Source organism: Helianthus annuus, chromosome 5 (genome assembly GCF_002127325.2).
Source record: "Helianthus annuus cultivar XRQ/B chromosome 5, HanXRQr2.0-SUNRISE, whole genome shotgun sequence".
Classification (NCBI taxonomy): Eukaryota; Viridiplantae; Streptophyta; class Magnoliopsida; order Asterales; family Asteraceae; genus Helianthus; species Helianthus annuus.
Window position 1 is genome coordinate 141,592,030 of NC_035437.2, and position 19,597 is coordinate 141,611,626.

General features: G+C 37.5%; 1 protein-coding gene across 15 annotated transcripts; it reads right to left on the reverse strand.

Annotated features, from left to right (window-relative positions):
* Positions 1-1,364: 1,364 nt before the first annotated feature.
* On the reverse strand, positions 1,365-8,010 carry LOC110941471. Of its 15 annotated transcripts, none has more exons than XR_002594103.2 (15): positions 7,729-8,010; positions 7,347-7,615; positions 7,213-7,244; positions 7,065-7,134; positions 6,672-6,931; positions 5,563-5,628; positions 5,311-5,451; positions 4,795-4,867; positions 4,346-4,386; positions 4,060-4,174; positions 3,722-3,958; positions 2,611-2,950; positions 2,447-2,535; positions 2,198-2,335; positions 1,365-1,842 (listed from the first exon to the last, which is right to left on the reverse strand). XR_002594103.2 is itself a non-coding variant. In XM_035990740.1 (10 exons), the coding sequence occupies exons 6-10, from the start codon at positions 4,086-4,088 to the stop codon at positions 1,715-1,717; spliced, it is 756 nt and encodes a 251-aa protein (XP_035846633.1). In that variant the 5' UTR covers positions 4,089-4,174; positions 4,346-4,386; positions 4,795-4,867; positions 5,311-5,451; positions 5,563-5,628; positions 5,735-6,617; the 3' UTR covers positions 1,365-1,714. The 15 variants fall into 15 exon arrangements, 3 of the variants coding, with proteins under 3 accessions (XP_035846633.1, XP_035846634.1, XP_035846635.1); XR_004894471.1 differs by having other exon boundaries at positions 1,365-1,616; positions 1,708-1,842; positions 2,447-2,527; positions 7,347-8,007; XR_002594109.2 differs by having other exon boundaries at positions 1,365-1,616; positions 1,708-1,842; positions 7,347-8,006.
* Between the last annotated feature and the right edge of the window lie 11,587 nt (positions 8,011-19,597).

Consider the following 19,597-nt stretch of genomic DNA (forward strand, 5'->3'; position numbering starts at 1 on the left):
AAAATAATTTAAACGTAGAAGCGTTAAAGTGCGATTTGTTAAGCCTAATATTTTGAGACAGTTGAGCACGTCCCAATAGTACATCTACATAATGTTCGTTACAAATTAAGTTTTTGTCAACTAAACCTTCATGATGTTTTCATGATGTCTTCTTTAACTCCACTATCGCATTCATCCTCTGACATTATCAATTCCAATCAGGACGACTTAAAATTTAAAGCTCTATTGCTAGATTATTGGGTCGGATATTTTCTTTAACTACACTACCAAAAACTAACTAAGGGATATACATGATATGCAATGGAGCCCAGTGGCGAAGCTTGACAATGAAGACCGGGGGGTCGAAAACGTATATACCCAAAAATTCTATAGAACCGGGGGGTCGAAAACGTATATACCCAAAAAAATTTATACGAAAACTACATATATAACACTACTGAGCGAAAAGTTCGGGGGGTCAGGCGCCCCTCCCGGCCCCTCTTAAGCTACGCCCCTGATGGAGCCCCTAGGGCTCTATCGCACCCCGTCAACCAGGGGGCTCTGTTGTCTCCTCTCAATAACATGCATGCCCCCTCCCCCCTATTGCCTCTTCACACCAATGGCGCCCCTTTATTGCAGAGAGAAACCATAACTTCACACACACACACACACATCTCGTTATTCATCGCCATTGCAACCACGAAGAACCAATAGCGCCCCCATAGTAGCTCCTACGGTATGGATTGGGGGAGGGGCGCTATTGGTGAGAACATGGCTTGAGGTTGATGGGCAATGGCGCCCCATACCACCCAGCCGGCAATGTGGGGAAAAATGGGGCATGTTTTCATCTAGTGCTATGTGTCCCATATTGAGTTTACTCCGGCGAGATATTTTCTCTAATGACAATATTTGAAGAGCAAAGTTGACAAAAAAAATAATTATAGCATTGGTTTTTGTTTATAAGATTTGAAGACATAAAAAGGCAAAAATGGACACTTTGTTGCTGCTTCACTAAAGAACATAGCTGCTAAACTTCAACTACTTGACTAAAAAGTGTTTGCTGATTTCTTCTTGTTTTAATGGGAAAACGGCTTAACTTTCTTTGATACAACTGCTTTGGTTTCTGTTGACCAATGACAGTGTGTTGGTATAAGTGAAAGAAAATAATATTTGAAGCTCTATTTTATGTATACATGCAATTGTGTTGGGGTGATATTTAGTTAGTAGTAGGTCTAAAAGGTAACTAACTACTCTTTACAGCAAATCCATTATTAATACTATTGCAGATCCAATACTTAAGTTTTAACCGGTTTGCTTGACAATCAGATTTACAAACACATCCATTCTACAATCAGTTGAATCAATCTACACTTGACCCAGTCATAGAAACATAGAAATGCAAGAAAAGTTCATTTAATTTATAACATTTATGTTAACTACCCACTTGAGTTAGTTATCCCAATCAAATACCCGTATCAAATTTGACTTTTTTGTAGCAAAAGCTTAGTTTCCAGTTGACCAGAAGGCACATTCCTTCAATAATGCATCAACAAAAAAGCAATCAACTTCATCATATTTTTTGTCTTCTAGGCAAAGTGATGATATTTGACTACCTAACATACTCCACACAAGTAGGCCTGCACTATAACAATTACATGACCAAAAGCAAACCAACAGGTCTGGCTTGAAATGACTAAAATACCCTTATTGTGCAAAAAATGGTCTAACCCGAGTATCATATACCGAGGAAGCTGATTGCACACCAGAAAGATGAAAAGAGAGATGACAGTGTATATGAACTTCTCTCTAAAGGGAACCTTCCTATCCGCACTTTGCACTTCCGGTAAAAAGGAAACAAACGGCCTGACCAGATGATAGATGTAGCAGTCGTAAACCACACCAACAAACAAAAAAAAAAAGAAAAAAACGATTATAAGTAATAAGAAAACAATCATTGTTACATAATGTGCCACAATTAGCCATAGTTAAAAAGTTCTACAGGGAAAACATGCAAAATGAACTTATGTATCGCACACAAACGAAAGTACGAAACATTTAGATTCCGTGGTTATTTCAAATTGCTATAGATACCTATAGTCCTGCAAACTAATCGTCAAATTTACTACCAAAGCAAAAAAAATCATACAAATTTTCACTTTCCGGAACAAAAATCGGTCAGGAAATCTAGATAAAATATATATAGGTTCAATAGACTTACGTATCAAGCATAAACGAAACATCTAGAATCCGTGGTTATCTCATATTGCTTCATGGCATTGCTAGATACCAATAATCATACAAACTACATAGTCAACTTTACTACAAAAGCAAGCAATCCATACAAATTTTCGCCTTCCTGAACAAAAAAAATGGTCACGAAATCTGGATAAAATATATATAAGCTCAATAAAACCTCCTTGTACTGCTACCTAAACTGTGCAATAAATTCAAAGGCAAAACTACTTACGTCTTTCACGTGCTTGAGATGAAAATATCTGACTAAGCACCATTTTCCTTCGTTCATCTGCCTCACTGAGTGGCTGTATGACTTTTAAACTGGTTCAAATCAGCACGTTGCAGGGTTATATCCCTCTTTAATCTTATATAAATATAATAACGTGTATCTCATACCTTCGGTTCAATTTGAGAATATAGTCTTCCTCTTTGTCAACAGCAAAAAAAAAAAAAAAAAAAAAAGAAAACGAATTCAACCTCTCAACCCACTGTTCCAGCAAATGCACAAAATCAACTTCATCCTTCGACAACTCACTACAAGTAGCCACCGTGCACTCTACATCGGAGATCCGCAACGTCTTCGTCTGTCGGTTACTGTTGTCATCGTGCGGTTTAGTGAACTTCAACTTTTTTTTGAGTTCTTTGGAAGATTGTTTCCCAATTATTAGAAATATCTCAAGTGGTTCTCGAGCTATTGCCAACTTCATTTGCCCAAGTTGCAGGATCATCTCGGCCTCTAAAGATGAAATAATAAAGATCATTTTACCACACTATTTTCAACTTCTATATTTAATAAAAAGAAGATCGACAGTCTTTTGATCGGTATTAAATAATATTTCATATAGCATAAACTCTTATTTCGAAACTGAAATACTCATGGTATAACAACTTAAAAGAATTAAAAAGCAAAACTTTTGATGGCAAGTAAACACGAAGCATCATATTTCAAGTGACAAAAACTGGCATGGTCTAAATTGGTATCAATTTTATAATAACATGAAAAAGACAAACTTTTGATTATTGAAGATAACAATAACCAACATATTTCAAGTTAGGGCCTAAAGAAATTCAAAATATTTTGATATTTTTATAAGCAGCCATCTTCTATCTTTCAATTGTAAAACTACACCATCCAAAACTTCATATATAATTAACCCAATAGGGAAAAAGTTTACTTGATTATTTTCACCTATTAACTAACTGATGTATAAATATTAGCCATCTTTTGTGTAATTAAAGAACCAGATTAGAATAATTATTATGAAAGACCTGTATGTTGGTTGTGGAGAGGGTTCATGGTCTGCACATATGTACAAACCACTAAATCACGTGTTACCTAACTCAAATCATTTTCATTATTATGCTCATTATTTACAAATTCCTCTCAACACACAAATAGTAGTACAATAACATTTTTTTTTTATAAATTAAATATTATGTTCAACCTAATTTCATTTTACCCTCTATACAGAGATTCATGAGTGACTGGATTAAAAAAAAGACAAACCTGGAACCTCATGATGTGAGAAGATGAGGAGAGAAGATCGTAGACTACCCATTATGAGTTTCTTGACCCGCCTTGTGTGCCTTTTCTCTCTCTCTCTCTCTCTCTCTCTCTCTCCTCTAATCTAACCAAAAGAACATCAATAAAATCAAAATAAGATTAACAAAAACATCAACTGCGGCTAAATTACAAATCCATTACACCAAAACCATTCCATCGAGCTTAAAATCATATAGAAACCTAGCAATAAAATTAAAATTCAGATAAGTATACTTCAAATCTAGGAACAAACCAAGCGAAAAATCGAAGAAGCAAGAAAGAGCACGCTGCAGAAAGAAAACCTGCGATCACCATAGGCGCCGCAACTCATCGTACGCCTTCAAAAACTGAGCCTCATTAGATATGTACTTGAAGATCATCTAAACACAACCACCCTTTAAACCCCCAATCATCCACCTACGTATCCAGTAAAAAAACTTAAAAAAAACTAAATGATAATCATCTAAGTTCTTTATTTTGTAAAAGTGGGTAAAGTTTATAGAATTAAGCTGAAAAGTGGGTAAAGTTTATCTAAAATAAACTAAATAAAATAAATCACAAAAAAAGCACTGTGAAATTGTGGCTTACTATCTCGTTGAACAGTAGTAACTCCAGAGCAAAGAGGAAATCTGAGCAGAGAAAAATACCACATCAGTGAAACAGAAGAAAATTAGGAGGATGGTTTCCTTCTTCATGGAAGGATGGAAGGGTGAGGGGACATCCTTGTAAAAAAGATTGTTGGTAAAAATAAGAAATTTGATAAATTAGTATAAAATTTGAAGTTAAAAAAATTATTATACTTCAAAGAAAAAACGAACTAAGTATAGTTACACAAACAACATAATCGAATTATCACAATAATAATCTTTTTTTTTTTTTTTTTGTAAAAAACGAACCTAAAAAGTCATATACATTAAATACACACATTAGGTGCTTTTGAACCATTCGAACCATATGACTCGTTACCCGTTCCCCTTTTAGTTAGTTATTTTAAAATTGACCCATTTGAAATAGAGAAAAAAGAAGAGAAACATCACCTCTGTAGCAAGCTCCTATTTGTTCAGGAAATGTTTCAAAGATTGCAGCACGCATAACATTTACTCGAGCTTCCTTCCGATCAATTTATGGATCAAGCACTCATTATAAGTACACATATATAAGTTCACCAGAGAATTAGAAATGTAAATTCATAAAAACATAATTTCCTCTAAAGCGTCCATACAAAATACAACTGGAATAATTATATCATTCAATACAAAAAAAAAACATGAAGCAGAAGATAGAAGATAAAAGATGATAGTAAACATAATTCTTAAAAACACATTTAATCAACATTAAAGTACATAATAACATCGATTGAAACTGTAACAAACAGCTATGCAATACCCTATTAATCATGAAGGCTAAACCACATATACTTCTCACGTATAATTTATGCTTGAAGAAAAGGGGAGTGAACTCACTATAAACTTCCAACACACACTTGTTATACTATAACAATTTTAAAAAGATTTAATGCAAGAGATTTTATCAGATTTTGGTTAAAACCATACCTACAGTGGATTTGAGACCAAATCACCTCATGATCTACAGATCGGCGACTATCGCCGCTAACAAACATCATTAACGGTCTTCCCAATAACCCAAAAAACATCGGCGCCATCGACCCACCATTCACCAATGTGCTTGTCAACCTGTGTATGCAAATAGTATGTCATTATTTTTTTAAATTATACAATAACTTTCAAATATTGTTATGTATTATTCCAAAATATTTTTATTAATAATTATATATAATAACTTACTCCTGATAAACTTGATTTCACCATCTTCCTGAGATCCATTTTCGATAAACCAAGCTGGAAAGGAATCTGTAACGAAGACATGTTTCTTTTAGTTTAAACTTTGATTTAAAAGCATATATTAAGATGAATAATATAGTTTGTTTCATCCAATAATATTAAGTTAAGTACCAACCTCTTCAGGAGTGATGGTGTACATCAAATCTTTGATTTTTCGAGCAAATTGAAAAGGACGCTCAAATTGCTATATTATTATGCTCAAACATTCTTCGTTACAAAGTATTACAGCCACCCAAGTATCATCACATTATTACAGAGCACCCAAGTATCAATTAAACTTCGTTTATGCCAACTCCGGCCAAAAACTTGGGCCCAACTTGAAAACTTTTCCCATATTTAGAGTTGTAAAATATATATTATGCCTTTACACATACTAAATTATTACTTTTATAATCCATATTATGGGTAGTTTTGACATTTTACACCTCTACATGTGGCAAAAGCTTTAAAGTTATTTATCTGGCAATTTATTTGCTGAAACCAAATCAAACCAAACCAAACCAAACTAATACTTGGGTGATGACTGAAGTGAAATTTAGGTGGCCTTAGGCCGTGGGGTATGGGGCGGGAGTTTTGGCGTGGGTTGGGGTAAAACGCCCAAGTCACCACCCCGGGTGGGCTTGGGTTGTGGCGTGGCCCCTTGGGGCTTGGCTTTCAAGCCGGGCATGGGGCGGTATGACGAAGCGAGCTGGCTTATTCTCATTGGGTCACCCGCCACGTCAGGCGGGTGTTTAAAATTTTGAAATTTAAAATTCAAACTGGTCCCCCCATCCCCTATCTTCTATAACCGCCACCCGGGTCACCCAAAGGCCCTATATATTTCAAGCCGGGCATGGGGCGGTATGGCGAAGCGAGCTGGCTTATTCTCATTTATAAATTTTTTGTATTTTTTTTTAAAAAAAAACCATTTATGCCACGCGGTTCACCCAACCCACGCCCCGCCATACCCCGCGGACACGTAACCCGGCAGTGGGCTGGCTCCGCGGACACGTGTCACCAAATGCCCAACCCAAGCCCCAACCCCAACCCCCGCCCCACCAAACGAAGGTTACCTTTGAAGGGTCATTGGTGGTTTTCTTAAGCCTGTCAGAAAGACGAATATAACCAAACGACCAGAACACCGAGAGGAAAGCAGCTACAATACCACCAGCCGTAGCATAGAAGGTAGCCGGTGATGTGATTTTCCCCCAGTGATGACAACAGAAAAGGAAAGGATGACTGCAGCTACAATTGTACAAGCAAGTTGTCCCCAAAATCCTAAGCTACCCAATCTCTTGAAATACCTTGAAGTAGCATCTAATCTCTTTGCAACCTACACAACATAAAGTATTAATAATATTCTTATCAGTGAGGATAATCATCCTAATATTCTTATCAAATTGCTAATGTTTCTGACTTTGAATCAAACATATAATTAAAAAGATATCAGTTGGTTGTTTACGAACCGGGTCAACTTGTTCGGAAACCACAATAGCTTGACTTTCATCTTTCTTTGAACTCAACTCCTGGACCTCCCTGTTTACACACATAACCAAACTACCTAAATGAATACATTATCATTTTATTTATATAATTAATAAACAAATTAATTACCTTTTTAGTTTTCCTAATTCCTCCTCATAATCCTTGTGAAGGGACCAAAAAATTAAACCATCGATTAGACCTTCAAACTGTTTTGAAAATGAACATTATATAAGAATCTTTTGAATATAGTTAAGTTTTATCACCTTTAGAAATTTGAAATTACTTCTTGGAGATTCCTGATTTCTTTTGCCAGAATGGGATCCTGGACCGGAGAATCACCGGGCTTCCAACCAGGTCGTGGAATCCAGAAAGGGTCCTTCACTCCAGCACCTTTCCTGATTTTAAGAAGATCTGCACTTTCAAGCCCGTATTCCATTGCACCATTGGCATTGTGTGATTGCTCAGGCCTCGTAATTGGATTCCCAATCATTGATTTCTTCTCCTTCATTGATTCTAGAAGATTCAATTAATGCTAAACACACCAAAAATCACCAAAAACATGTAAGTGGAGGTGATGATCAATGGAGGACAACAAATTTAGGATTAGGGTTTGGAGGAGGCGACGATCAATGGAGGATAACTTACTCCTGATAAAGCCTCAACAAATAACAATCAATTCTAGGTTTGAAGAAAACAATTGACAGAAAGATTGATGGTGAAATCGTTTGGCATAGGGTTTGTAATTGGAATTAAGATTAAAAGGAAACTGATTTGAAAATTATGGAAAGTCCGGAATTTGTATCAATCTTTGATTAATTGATGTTCAGCTAAAAGAGCGGATGAAGGAAAAGAGGGGAAGAAGATTGTAGGAGAAGGAACAGAGCCATCTACGCGTGTTTTGATTTAGGGTTTTAGTTTGAGCGGGATTTTGTAAAGTTAGAAGCTGTAGAGAGGACAGGTGGCAATTAGAGGTGTAAGAACATGCCATGTGGCTTAAATTTATTTTGCTTTATTAGAAGTAGTAGATATATAACGAGAGTCAAATATCACAAATTTTATATACTTATACTTTAGAGGCTAGACGTATTTAATTACACAACTTCTGGCAAGGAATGCACACGTGACATGGATGTAGAGTATATAAGGCCACCTGGTAAACTCTAACACCCATAGGTGTTAATCCTAGTTGGCATCCGTTAACATCTGTTAAACCGCTCCTGAATGATGTTAAGAGGCATTAAAAGCTTCACATGTTAAGAAGTTAACTAGGAGAGAGAGGGAGAGAATCAAACATTGCAAAATTTACACACACACAACAACAACATGCTATATACAGGCCGGCTCAAAGGGCTTCAGACGCTAGGCCCAAACCTAGGGCCACCCAAATTAAAAGGCCTCCAAAATTTGGTATGCTTTGTTTATACTAAGCTCAATTATTATAAGATAATACACCAAGAACAACCCACTAAAAAGCCTGCAATTGAAACAAATCATTAGTCCGTTACCCAAATTGAAAGACCTACAATCATTAGCTATTATATCAATCGAAAAATATTTTTAGAAGAACTTGATTACGATAATTTCATCATACAATTTGCCTCAGTTAAAGTTAGAAAAAATATTTTTTTAAACATATGCTATATCTATAAAAAATGTAGCTTAAATTTTTTTAACTACGCCAATTATAAAACTGTTAGTTTTTAATTGCATGTCCCAAGCCCGGGTAAAGGAGGGTTTTGTTACTAAATATGTTGTAAAGGATAATTTTGCAAAAGGGCCTCCACTTTGTAGTTCGCTTAGGACCTCTGAAAACGTAGGAACGACCCTGGCTATATATATGTATCTTAATTAATTTTAAAGGGCGTTAATGGGGTTAAACCATTTCCTTGGTGTGCAGTGAAGTGAAAGAGGGTCAAGTAGGTGATGTGGTAACTACGTGTAGTTAAAGGGCGTGAAAGTATACCTCATAGAGCCTAATGGTTAGACACATCATGTATATGTGGGAATGTAAATGCATAATAAATACCCATTGCAAACACTAACAGACGACAAAGAACGACGTGCCAATCATCGTGACACAAGATGCTGTGGCTAAGGTCGACTACTCGACCGCCGCCAGTCCCTTGGCTCCCCGAGATGCGTGGAAACCCGACCTCCACCCGCCCAAAGGCACGGTAGTGGAATAACCGGTAAAACCTCGCCTCCCATCCAAGAGGAACCAACGACACCCGTATTGTCACACCCCCAAAATACCACATGCGGAAACCCCCGCGAGACGTGTGACATGCCAGGATCTAGCCATCAATCACATTGAACTATCAGTAAAGTAATAAATAAAATTCCCATTTTAATATAAATAGTGCAATTCAGAACATTTAACTTAAAACACGTTTACGTTCAGCAGAAGCATAATTTAACTGTTCAAGCATTTCAAAAACCATAATATTCAAGCAAGACAACATTCAATGTTTCTCCAAGCATCACGACCCATGACCTCTCCAACATCTCAGACTGCAAGTCCCATACCACGTATCTAACGACCTGCAAGCATGCAGAAGAAGTGTATCAGCATAAAGCTGGCGAGTTCACAGTTTTACAAAACGTTTAGTTGCCAAGTGTTTAGTTTAAAAGCATGTTGATAATAACTCGAGTACCGCAAGATGGCGTCAGTTTGTTTGCCCTTCCCCAATTCCTATCAACATTGGTCATGTGGTTAAGGTCATTGGTTCACGCCCGTCCTCCCCGGTACGGTGTGAGGTTGCCAAGCCTAATAGCGCTATCAACTAATACCCCGTTGCCTCCCCGGCAACTAGTTTGGTAGTAAGATGGTGTCACACCCCTTTAGGCAGAAGCACGAGGTGTGATCATGAAAGATTCTCATTGCATACAAAGGGTAAACATACTACATGCTCGTAAAAATAACTTCAAATACCCATAACATTACGTTACTGAAAACATAGTTTAAGTGTTTACATCACGAGACAGCATATTGTCTGAAAGTTTACAACGTTATTTAAGGATAAATATAAACAACATCCAGGAGCATGAGTAAGACCCGCGCACACTTCCACTTTAGTTACATGAAATACATGTAAGTTTTTGGAAAAACGTCAACATAATGTTGGTGTGAATTCATGCAGTTCTTGTATTGAACGTTTGTATACTTTGTATGAAAAACATGGTATGTATCTTGTATAAATCAAGTATTTCTGTATGTATCTAGGGCTGACGTGTTACACAATTCGGTAATCAGAGATAATTAATAGCTTAATTAGACCATAAACTCTATAGGTTAAAAACAAAAAAAAAATCCCCAAAATGACATAACGGTCTCAACAGAGAAACATAAGTGTCTAAATTTATTGAATAAAAGGTTCTATTAAACTCCTTGTTCCAACTCTAGCTTTTTATTATCACTCTTCACACAATTCCCCGATTTCCCTGAGTACCTGTTTAAGACATAAGCAAAGAAAACGACAAAAGGAAACGACATAAATGATAGAAGCAATACACAAAACACTTTAACGATGCAAACAATACAATACGCTGAATGATCACTGCTGAATACCATAAAGGTATATTAGAAATACCCATGTGAGCCACTAACAATAAACATTAACACTTTGTACATTAGCTGCAATTCCAATGCACCATTATGTAGAGGGGATGTGGGCACTCACACCTATCCCACTACCACTAACACTTACACTTACACTCCTAGGATCGATCCATACGCCTCTCAATAATCAATAAGTGCAATCACTTAGCACACAATACAATATAGAGACGTCGTGGCCTTTCGCACCGCCACGGATGGTGCACGTCAACTGTGCCTATGATGACGCCCTATGTCCCCATAGGTGGATATGCTCGGGTATTGAGGTCAATAAAACGATTCATTCAAGTCAAGGCAAATACACTATCGATACACTAAGGCTATATCACATCTAGCCAATGATCAATAATAAATAATAAAAACTTGTGGGAACATGCGACAATGAGAGAAAAAAAATGTCTATCGCATGCGTATTAAAGGCAATAATTCAATACGAGATGTATAACAATAAATCATAGATCGGTGACGATGGATACTACAATATTATGAAGCGAGTGAACACTTTACACTACGAGTGACAAACCAAATATCCGTGCACTATGAGACTAGAAAACAATATTATGCTAAAAGCAAGAGACCACAAAATCCATACCTTAATTAGCAAAAGCAATAACCTTAGCTTCCGATTAATGTGACACTAGCGTCTCTCTTGAATATGGTGACCTAAAAATATTTCAGGTGGGTTTAAAGTTGTGTTCGGAACCGTTATGATTTATTTCTACATATAATTATATAGTTTGATTAGTGTCTATGTAAAATTATGTGGATGATATATCCGTAGTTACTTATTCGGCTTCATAAAAAAAACCAACCACCCAAGGTCCTTATGATTACATATATATTGATTTATAAATTAAAATACCTTACTAATACAATCACTTTTAGAATCTGCCAAAATAGGTAAGCATGTATATGGATTTACTATCCAAAGTCTTTAGGTTAAAAAAAATCTCTATACTTATTTATTAATGTTTAAAAGGTTATGCATCTGTTTATCGTGTAATTGCTCTCTCAATAATCCACCATTCCTTCCACATAATTATGGCTATTATCATATTCTTATTTTATTTTTATTTAGAAAGAAATATATATTATTATTGTTATTTAATAACAAAAGATAAAAACATCACAGTGGATCTCCCATTAAAGAGCTAAGTTATGGTTCCGGATGATCGGAAAACTTTTTTTTTTTAAAAGAATGTTCAATTCATATTCTCAGTTTGGTTCTCAATTTCATCGCTGGTTACAAAATTATGAGAATGGAACTAGCAGGCCAAAATGAAAACAAACAGATGGAGATAGCTTTCTTATCTTATACAATCCATTTGTGTGTTGTGTTCTGTTCAGAGCACAAGGAGATAGTGTCGATACCTTATGTCGTAAAGGACAGGCGAATGGTGCGATGCAATGCGGATACACCGGAGATCGTAGACTACTAGTCCGTGGTTACGGGGTGATGAATCGGAGTTTCTGGGTTGTCGTCGGTATAACGTGACAACAGAATCTATCACCGGTAAATCAGACGACAATGGGTTAAATTTTATAGCTACTCTATGAGAGACTATCGAATGAATAAAAAGGCTTACCGAATACTGATCAACGTGGTGGTGGTATTCGGCAGTTTTATTGCGGCTCCAACTGGACGAATCGTAGGCGAAACGGACCCGTGAGATAGGTTCAAACTTGTTGTTGGCGGAGGTGATTTCGTCGGTAGTATAGACGGTGTGCAGAGAGGTGGAATGAGATGGGAGATAAACTTTTTGGGAGGGTTTTGGTGGAGATTGAATTGACTTAAATGGGATCGATTAGTATGATCGGTTGCTTGCAAGGGATTTGAAATCCCATAATTTACGTAAGTCTATGCTAGAAAAGGAATGAACTGTCAATATGGTTGGAGATTTTGAAAGGATGTTGAAACAACTTGTTGTACATGATTTTCACCATATATAAATCCTTTTTTTCTTTATTATTATTTATATATTATATATTTTCTTTCCTCTCTTTGTTTTGTTCTAATTAAAACATCATAATTATTATTATTAAAAAATAGTACAGAATTATAAGTTTTACATGTAAACATATTAATTGTTAATACTTTAATTTGATTAGATTTCTTAAAACATGTTATTATTATTATATTTAATTAATTTGGGTTAAAAAATGACTAAGGTTCTAGACAATGTATCAAACACAATAATATGCCGCACTACTTATGACATTTATTATAATAAGGTTTTGAAAGTTTCGTATGTTGCAATTCTACCTCCCTTAAAATAAAATTTCGTCCTCGAAATTAGCATTATATAACACTATACAATACGGGTATTTCAACTCTCTACCCCTTAAAATAATTTCGTCAACGAAATTAGCGATTACAAATATGGTATACTATTAATGTTACATATTAACGATGCAAAAAACGATAACGTAGTTGCAAACACGCTGAGCGAAAAAAGTCGAAAAGACACACAAGTGAGTTTCATACACGAAAATTTAACTATTAGGAACACTAACCTTAGGTTTCGAATAAATACGGATATTGAGAACGGATCGCTTCCTCCGATTCTCAAGTGGCTTCACATTCTGGATGATTTTCCATAAGATTTTGACGAACGGAAAAGATTTCTTATGCATCACGCGTTCTTGTCGGTCCAAGATAGCCTCGGGTTCTTCTTCGTATGATACGTCCTCACGAATCTCGTGTAGAGAATAGTTCACAACATGGAGTGGATGATAATTATACCCACGTAACAGTGAAATATGGAACACATTATGCACGTGCGACAATTGTGGCGGCAGAGCTAACCGATAAGAAACTTCGCCGACTCTTTCCAAAATTTCAAATGGTCCGATAAAGCGAGGACTCAGCTTTCCCTTTATGCCAAAACGTTGGATACCACTGCATGGTGAGACTTTTAAGAACACTTTTTCACCAACATTAAATTCCAAAGCCCTCCGATGGCGATCAATATAACTCTTCTGTCTACTTTGGGCTTCCTTAAGTTTCTCACGAGCAATAGCAACCTTTTCATTTGTGATCTGTACCAGTTCAGGACCCTCAATCATCTTTTCTCCGACCTCGTCCCAACATGTGGGAGCTCGACATTTACGCCCGTATAACAATTCAAAAGGTGCCATGTCGATACTAGCTTGCCAACTATTGTTGTAGGCAAACTCCACCAAGCACAAGTATTTATCCCAGTTTCCCGTCCACTCAAGTGTACACGATCTAAGCATATCCTCCAGAGTCTGAATAGTACGTTCAGATTGTCCATCAGTTTGAGGATGGAAAGCTGTGCTAAATCTTATCTTTGTATCCCAAGCATTTTGGAAACCCTTCCAGAACCGTGATGTGAAACGTGGATCTCTATCACACACTATAGAAGATGAAGTACCATGCAATCGAACAATCTCACGAAGGAATATCTCTGATAGCTTACTCACCAAGTACCCTTTTCGAATGGGTAAGAAATGAGCATATTTTGTAAGTCTATCTACCACAACCCAAATAGCATCGTTCTTCATACGGGTTCTTGGTAGAATAGTTACAAAGTCCATAGAAATATCATCCCACTTCTAGACAGGAATATCTAAAGGCTGTAATAATCCACTTGCCCGTTGATGTTCAATCTTCACTTGCTGACAGATCAAACACTCGCTCACATGTCTAGCTACATCTTCTTTCCTACCGCTCCACCAAAAATGTTGCCTCAAATCCCTATACATCTTTGTGGATCCAGGGTGTATAGAACAAGGTGAACTGTGTGCCTCCGTCAGGAATGATTCGCGAAGAGAGGAATCATCTGGCACACATAAACGCTTCCCACACCATATTGTTCCATGTTCATCCACTCAAAACTCAGATTGCTTTCCTACTCCCATATTTTGTAAGACCGCCCAAAGCTCACCATCTTCTTTTTGAGCTTCCTTTATCTGAGTGATGAGGTTCGGTTCGATCTTTAGTCTAGCCAAATAACCACCAGACTCACCAAGTTGTATACCAATATCCATGCGTCTCAGGTCTGATTGAATTTGAGGCTGCACAGTCAAGCATGCCAAACCCCCAGTATTCTTCCTACTCAATGCATCTGCAACAACATTTGCTTTACTAGGGTGGTACTGAATGTTGGCATCATAATCCTTGAGTAGCTCTAACCATCTCCTCTGCCTCATGTTAAGCTCCTTCTGAGTGAAAATATACTTGAGGCTCTTATGGTCGGTGAATATGTTACATGTCTCCCCATACAAATAATGTCTCCAGATCTTAAGTGCAAAAACAACTGCCGCTAACTCAAGATCATGCGTTGGATAATTCACCTCGTAGGGTTTAAGCTGACGCGAGGCATAAGCAAGAACCTTTCCATGCTGCATGAGAACACAACCAAGCCCTTTCTTCGATGCATCACTGTATATATCGAATCCGCCTGTGCCAGAAGGTAGAGTAAGAATAGGAGCGGATACTAGCTTCTGCTTCAATGCCTCAAAACTCTTTTCTCGATCATCGTTCCAAGTAAATTTTACTCCTTTCCTCAAGAGTTGAGTGAGAGGTAAGGCCAAAATAGAAAATCCCTCTACGAAACGTCGATAATAACCCGCTAGACCAAGAAAACTTCGAACTTCGGTAACTGACGTTGGTTTGAGCCATTTAGTGATAGCTTCCACCTTTGATGGATCCATTGTAATACCTTCCGCTGATACAATGTGTCCTAGAAACGCCACTTGTTCAAGACAAAAGTCGCACTTAGAAAATTTTGTGTATAACTTCTCCTGGCGTAAAGTTCCTAGAACAGTGCGAAGATGGTCCTCACGCTCTCCTCTACTTTTAGAAAACACCAAGATGTCATCGATGAATACAATCACGAATCGATCTAAGTACTCATGAAATATTCGGTTCATAAGATCCATGAAAACAGTAGGAGCATTTGTCAAACCAAAAGGCATGACTAGAAACTCATAGTGACCGTACCGGGTATGAAATGTTGTCTTATGGACATCTTGATCTCTGACCCTCAACTGATGGTACCCTGATCTGAGATCAATCTTTGAGAAAAACTTCGCTCCTTGGAGTTGGTCAAAAAGGTCATCAATACGCGGTAATGGATAACGATTATGAATGGTGATCTTATTCAACTCCCGGTAGTCGATACATAAACGCATGCTACCATCTTTCTTCTTCACAAAGAAAACCGGTGCTCCCCAAGGTGAAACACTAGGTCTAATGAATCCAAGTTCTAGAAGTTCTTGCAGCTGTTCTTTCAATTCCTTTAACTCCAATGGGGCCATATGATAGGGTGCTTTAGAAATAGGTTCAGCTCTGGGAGTCAAATCATAGTGAACTCTACTTCACGTTCAGGTGGTATCCCTGGAAATTCTTCTAGAAAGACATCAGAGAAGTCTCGAACAATAGGAACGTCTTCGACACGTGGTGTATCCACTGAGGTATCTTTAATAGCAGCTAAGAATCCCTCGCATCCATGGGATATAAGTTTTTGAGCTTTATGAGCAGAGATGATTCTAACGGATTTTCGAGGTTGAGATCCTTGATAAATACATTCAGGATTCAGAATATCACCAAAAATGACTCGCTTGGAGTGATAATCGATGGTAGCACGATGCGTGGATAACCAATCCATGCTAGTATGACATCAAAATCTCCCATTTGCATGGGATAAAGATTCGCTATACGAATAACATTTCCGATCACAAGCGGGCAATCTTTATAGATGTGAGTAATAACCGAAGGATTTCCCATAGGTGTAGAAATAACTAAAGCTTGATCCAATAGAGAAGGCATAATTTTAAGATGTCGGGCAATTAGTTGTGAGACTATTGAGTGGGTTGCCCCAGTATCAAATAACACATACAAGTCACGCTCACCCAAATAAATACTACCCGAAACGGTACCTAGTGAATCGATAAACAATAAGGCACAAACGATTGTATGAAAACCAAAAAAATAACAAAGCAAGAAAAATGATAATAATAAAAGGAACATTTATCAGAGACGGTACCTGGAGCATTAGCAGCTTCCCCTGCAGTCAATGAGAAAACACGCCCACCAGTAGTAGGTGGCACAGTAACTCCCTTAGTGGTATCAGTAGGTCGGTTACCAGCCTTTGGGCACTCACTAATCTTATGCCCGATATCCCCACACTTAAGGCAAGCCCCAGTAAGTCGACGATACATGCCTGGGTGACGCTTGTTGCAATGGTTACACACTGGAGGCTGGGTAGGGTTCGAGTTACCTTTCTGATTAATGGGTTGAGCTTGGGTTGGTGGCTGGTAAGGTTTGATCTGTCTCTGATTTTGTGTAACACCTCGAATTTTTGTGTCCAATAATGTGTTAACACGTGTCATTTGTTTACACGTGGCATTGATATTAAATAAAGGACTAATTTTGACAAACCTTGAAAGTATATAAATTCGAGGGTTATAAATGTCAAACAAGGGTAAATATACTGTATAGTAACCCTAAATGGTGCTTGTACCTTCAAACGAATAAATGATGGATCGTACGGAAGCGAAACACGAAAGGAAGTGAGAGATTACAAGCTACAGGGGTTAACTGTGTCAACATGTTTAATTATACCTCTGAGTGACCCTTTAACGTTCCCAAAGCTTTGTAACAGTGTTATACACTCACTAAAATATAATATATAAATTTCGCGAAGTTTCGTTATGAAACAGGAAAGTTACGATCGAATTCGTATAAGAAGGGTTAAAAGCGTCAATCATGAAAGTTAAGACTTTCTGAATAAATTAATAAACTAACCGGGGACTTAACAACGCGGGTAAATAACACGAGGTCCTTAGTTGTAATTAACCGAGGGCCAAACCGCAAAGTTACCCCTTCAAACCCGAAAGGTCAGGTAAATCATTACGAAAGATTTCGTTATTAATTACCAGGATTTCGTAATCATTTCAAAAGATTTTAAAAATCTGAAAAACAGGCCCCACGCGACCCGCATTGCATTTGTGGTTAAGTTGAGGCGGGCCGCGAGCCTCCTCTTTTACTCGCCTGGTATTTAAATCCCAGGCGGCCCGCATTAGAAACGCATGGAACTCCCATGCGGGCCGCATTAGACGCCCAGATGCAGAAAGTTGTAACTACTTGCCTTTTGGAGCATTTGAACGACCAAACATCAATCAATGAGGCATGGGTGCCCCCTACTCGACCCATACACCTTAGGGACACCTGCCCATGATCCATGATCAAATGTAGGCTGAGTTGTGATGATCTTGAGGTCCTTTGAGCACTATAAATAGCAATGTTGAGGTTACAACATTCACACAACTCAAACACTTCCATCTGATCATTCCAAGAGCTCCCTAGCATTCTCTTCTGTTCCATAATCAGGATACAACTTCTGTAAGTCGTTCATAACCATTTTGGTCATACATTTCCATAGTTTTAGCCTATAAACACAACCGTCGTAACTAACGGTTGTCATTACAATAACTTGCAAATGGTTCAGTCTTATGACGGATCAAAAGTAGTTTTGAGTAGGTAATTATGTGGATAATAAACCTCTAAAAAGGTTTCCCCTGATCACCACTCTAACTATGTCAAATATCGAGTCAAACGTGCGGTTAAAAAGTCAACAGAAAGCTATTTTAGCGATTTATGCATAATCTGTAATGTATATGTTATGAAACCTGTTTTGACACTTATAAAACATGAAAATAAGTATATAAACTTGTTTGCGCTCGTTTGAATCGACCATTTGCTATATTGACCCGGTTCGAAGCCGAATGTCGCAAAAGTTTGACTTTTGCATTGACTTCAGTTCTGACCCGTTTTAGTGAGGTATAGATATACCTTAGGACTCTCTTAGGACCAGGTTACATGATGGTATAAACCTCTGTGATCGGTTCATGAGTTATCCGAGTCTTTTGCGCATTTCCGTTAATCGCCTAAAAGTTGACCGTAACGCCATTTATAAAATAAAACGAGTATTTCGGACACGTGAACGGACCATAACCTTGCTTATTAAATTATAAGCATGTCCTTAAAGTTTCACGTCAATCCGAGGTCTAGAATGAGAGTTATGCTAAAAAGCGCAACTAAAGTAAACTTTAGTAATTAACGGCTCAATTAGCATAACGACCATCTAAACCAAGATTTCGTCACCAAAACTTCTACCCACTATATTAAAATAATATTTTGGGAATTTTAAAGATTTTTAATAATTTTTACCTCGCTCATAAACTGCGGTTATGGCTACGGTTCGGTAAATACCGAATATGCCCTTTTCGGCCAAAACATGAGTTCTACAAGGTCTTTTGACCCGATTCCAGTTGCTACTGATTTTAAATAATAAATAAAGTATTTTAAGCTTTATAAGCTGTTCGGGAAACTCAGATTTCCTGTAGAACTCGAAAAGCCCTTTTAAAGCCTTTAAAATGACCGAAAAGCCCCTACGGGGCATAATATTAACTTAAACTCGTTACGGGCGTCACGGAAGGTATCCTACTGATACCACAACCCATTTAAGGCATATTGACTTAGGAAATAAGCGTACGACTCTCATGGTTAACCGTTTCGCCTATTGCGCGCACGGTTCGGCTTATGAAACTAGTTTTCATAATTTAGCCGATACGGGTCAAATAATATCATTTGAACCCCAAAATCCAGAGTGTGAACCATTAACCCATATAAAACAAGTCTCTGAACTTGTTGGGACAGAATCACACTCCATTCTCGGTTTTAGCCTTTTCGCGTGATTAAACCATATCTATATATATCGGAACCAACCGGTCTAGGCTACGGCCATTATAACGACTCGTTAGGATTCTAAGAGGTTAATTAAAACCTTCGTTCCAGATTAGGAGCCCCAGTAAAAGCTATCGGTGATTTAATCCAATTAAGGAAATATACTTGCAAAGGTAAATACTTTA

Bases quoted from the DNA above. Each gene is read 5' to 3' on its own strand.
- LOC110941471 (XM_035990740.1), bottom strand. From the start codon at position 4,088: ATGAGTTGCGGCGCCTATGGTGATCGCAGGTTTTCTTTCTGCAGCGTG. The intron at 2,951-3,721 runs GTTTGTCTTTTT...TTTCATCTTTAG, and splicing joins CTCACATCATGAGGTTCCAG to AGGCCGAGATGATCCTGCAA. The intron at 1,843-2,446 runs GTAAGTAGTTTT...TCATCTGGTCAG, and splicing joins ATCTCAAGCACGTGAAAGAC to GCCGTTTGTTTCCTTTTTAC.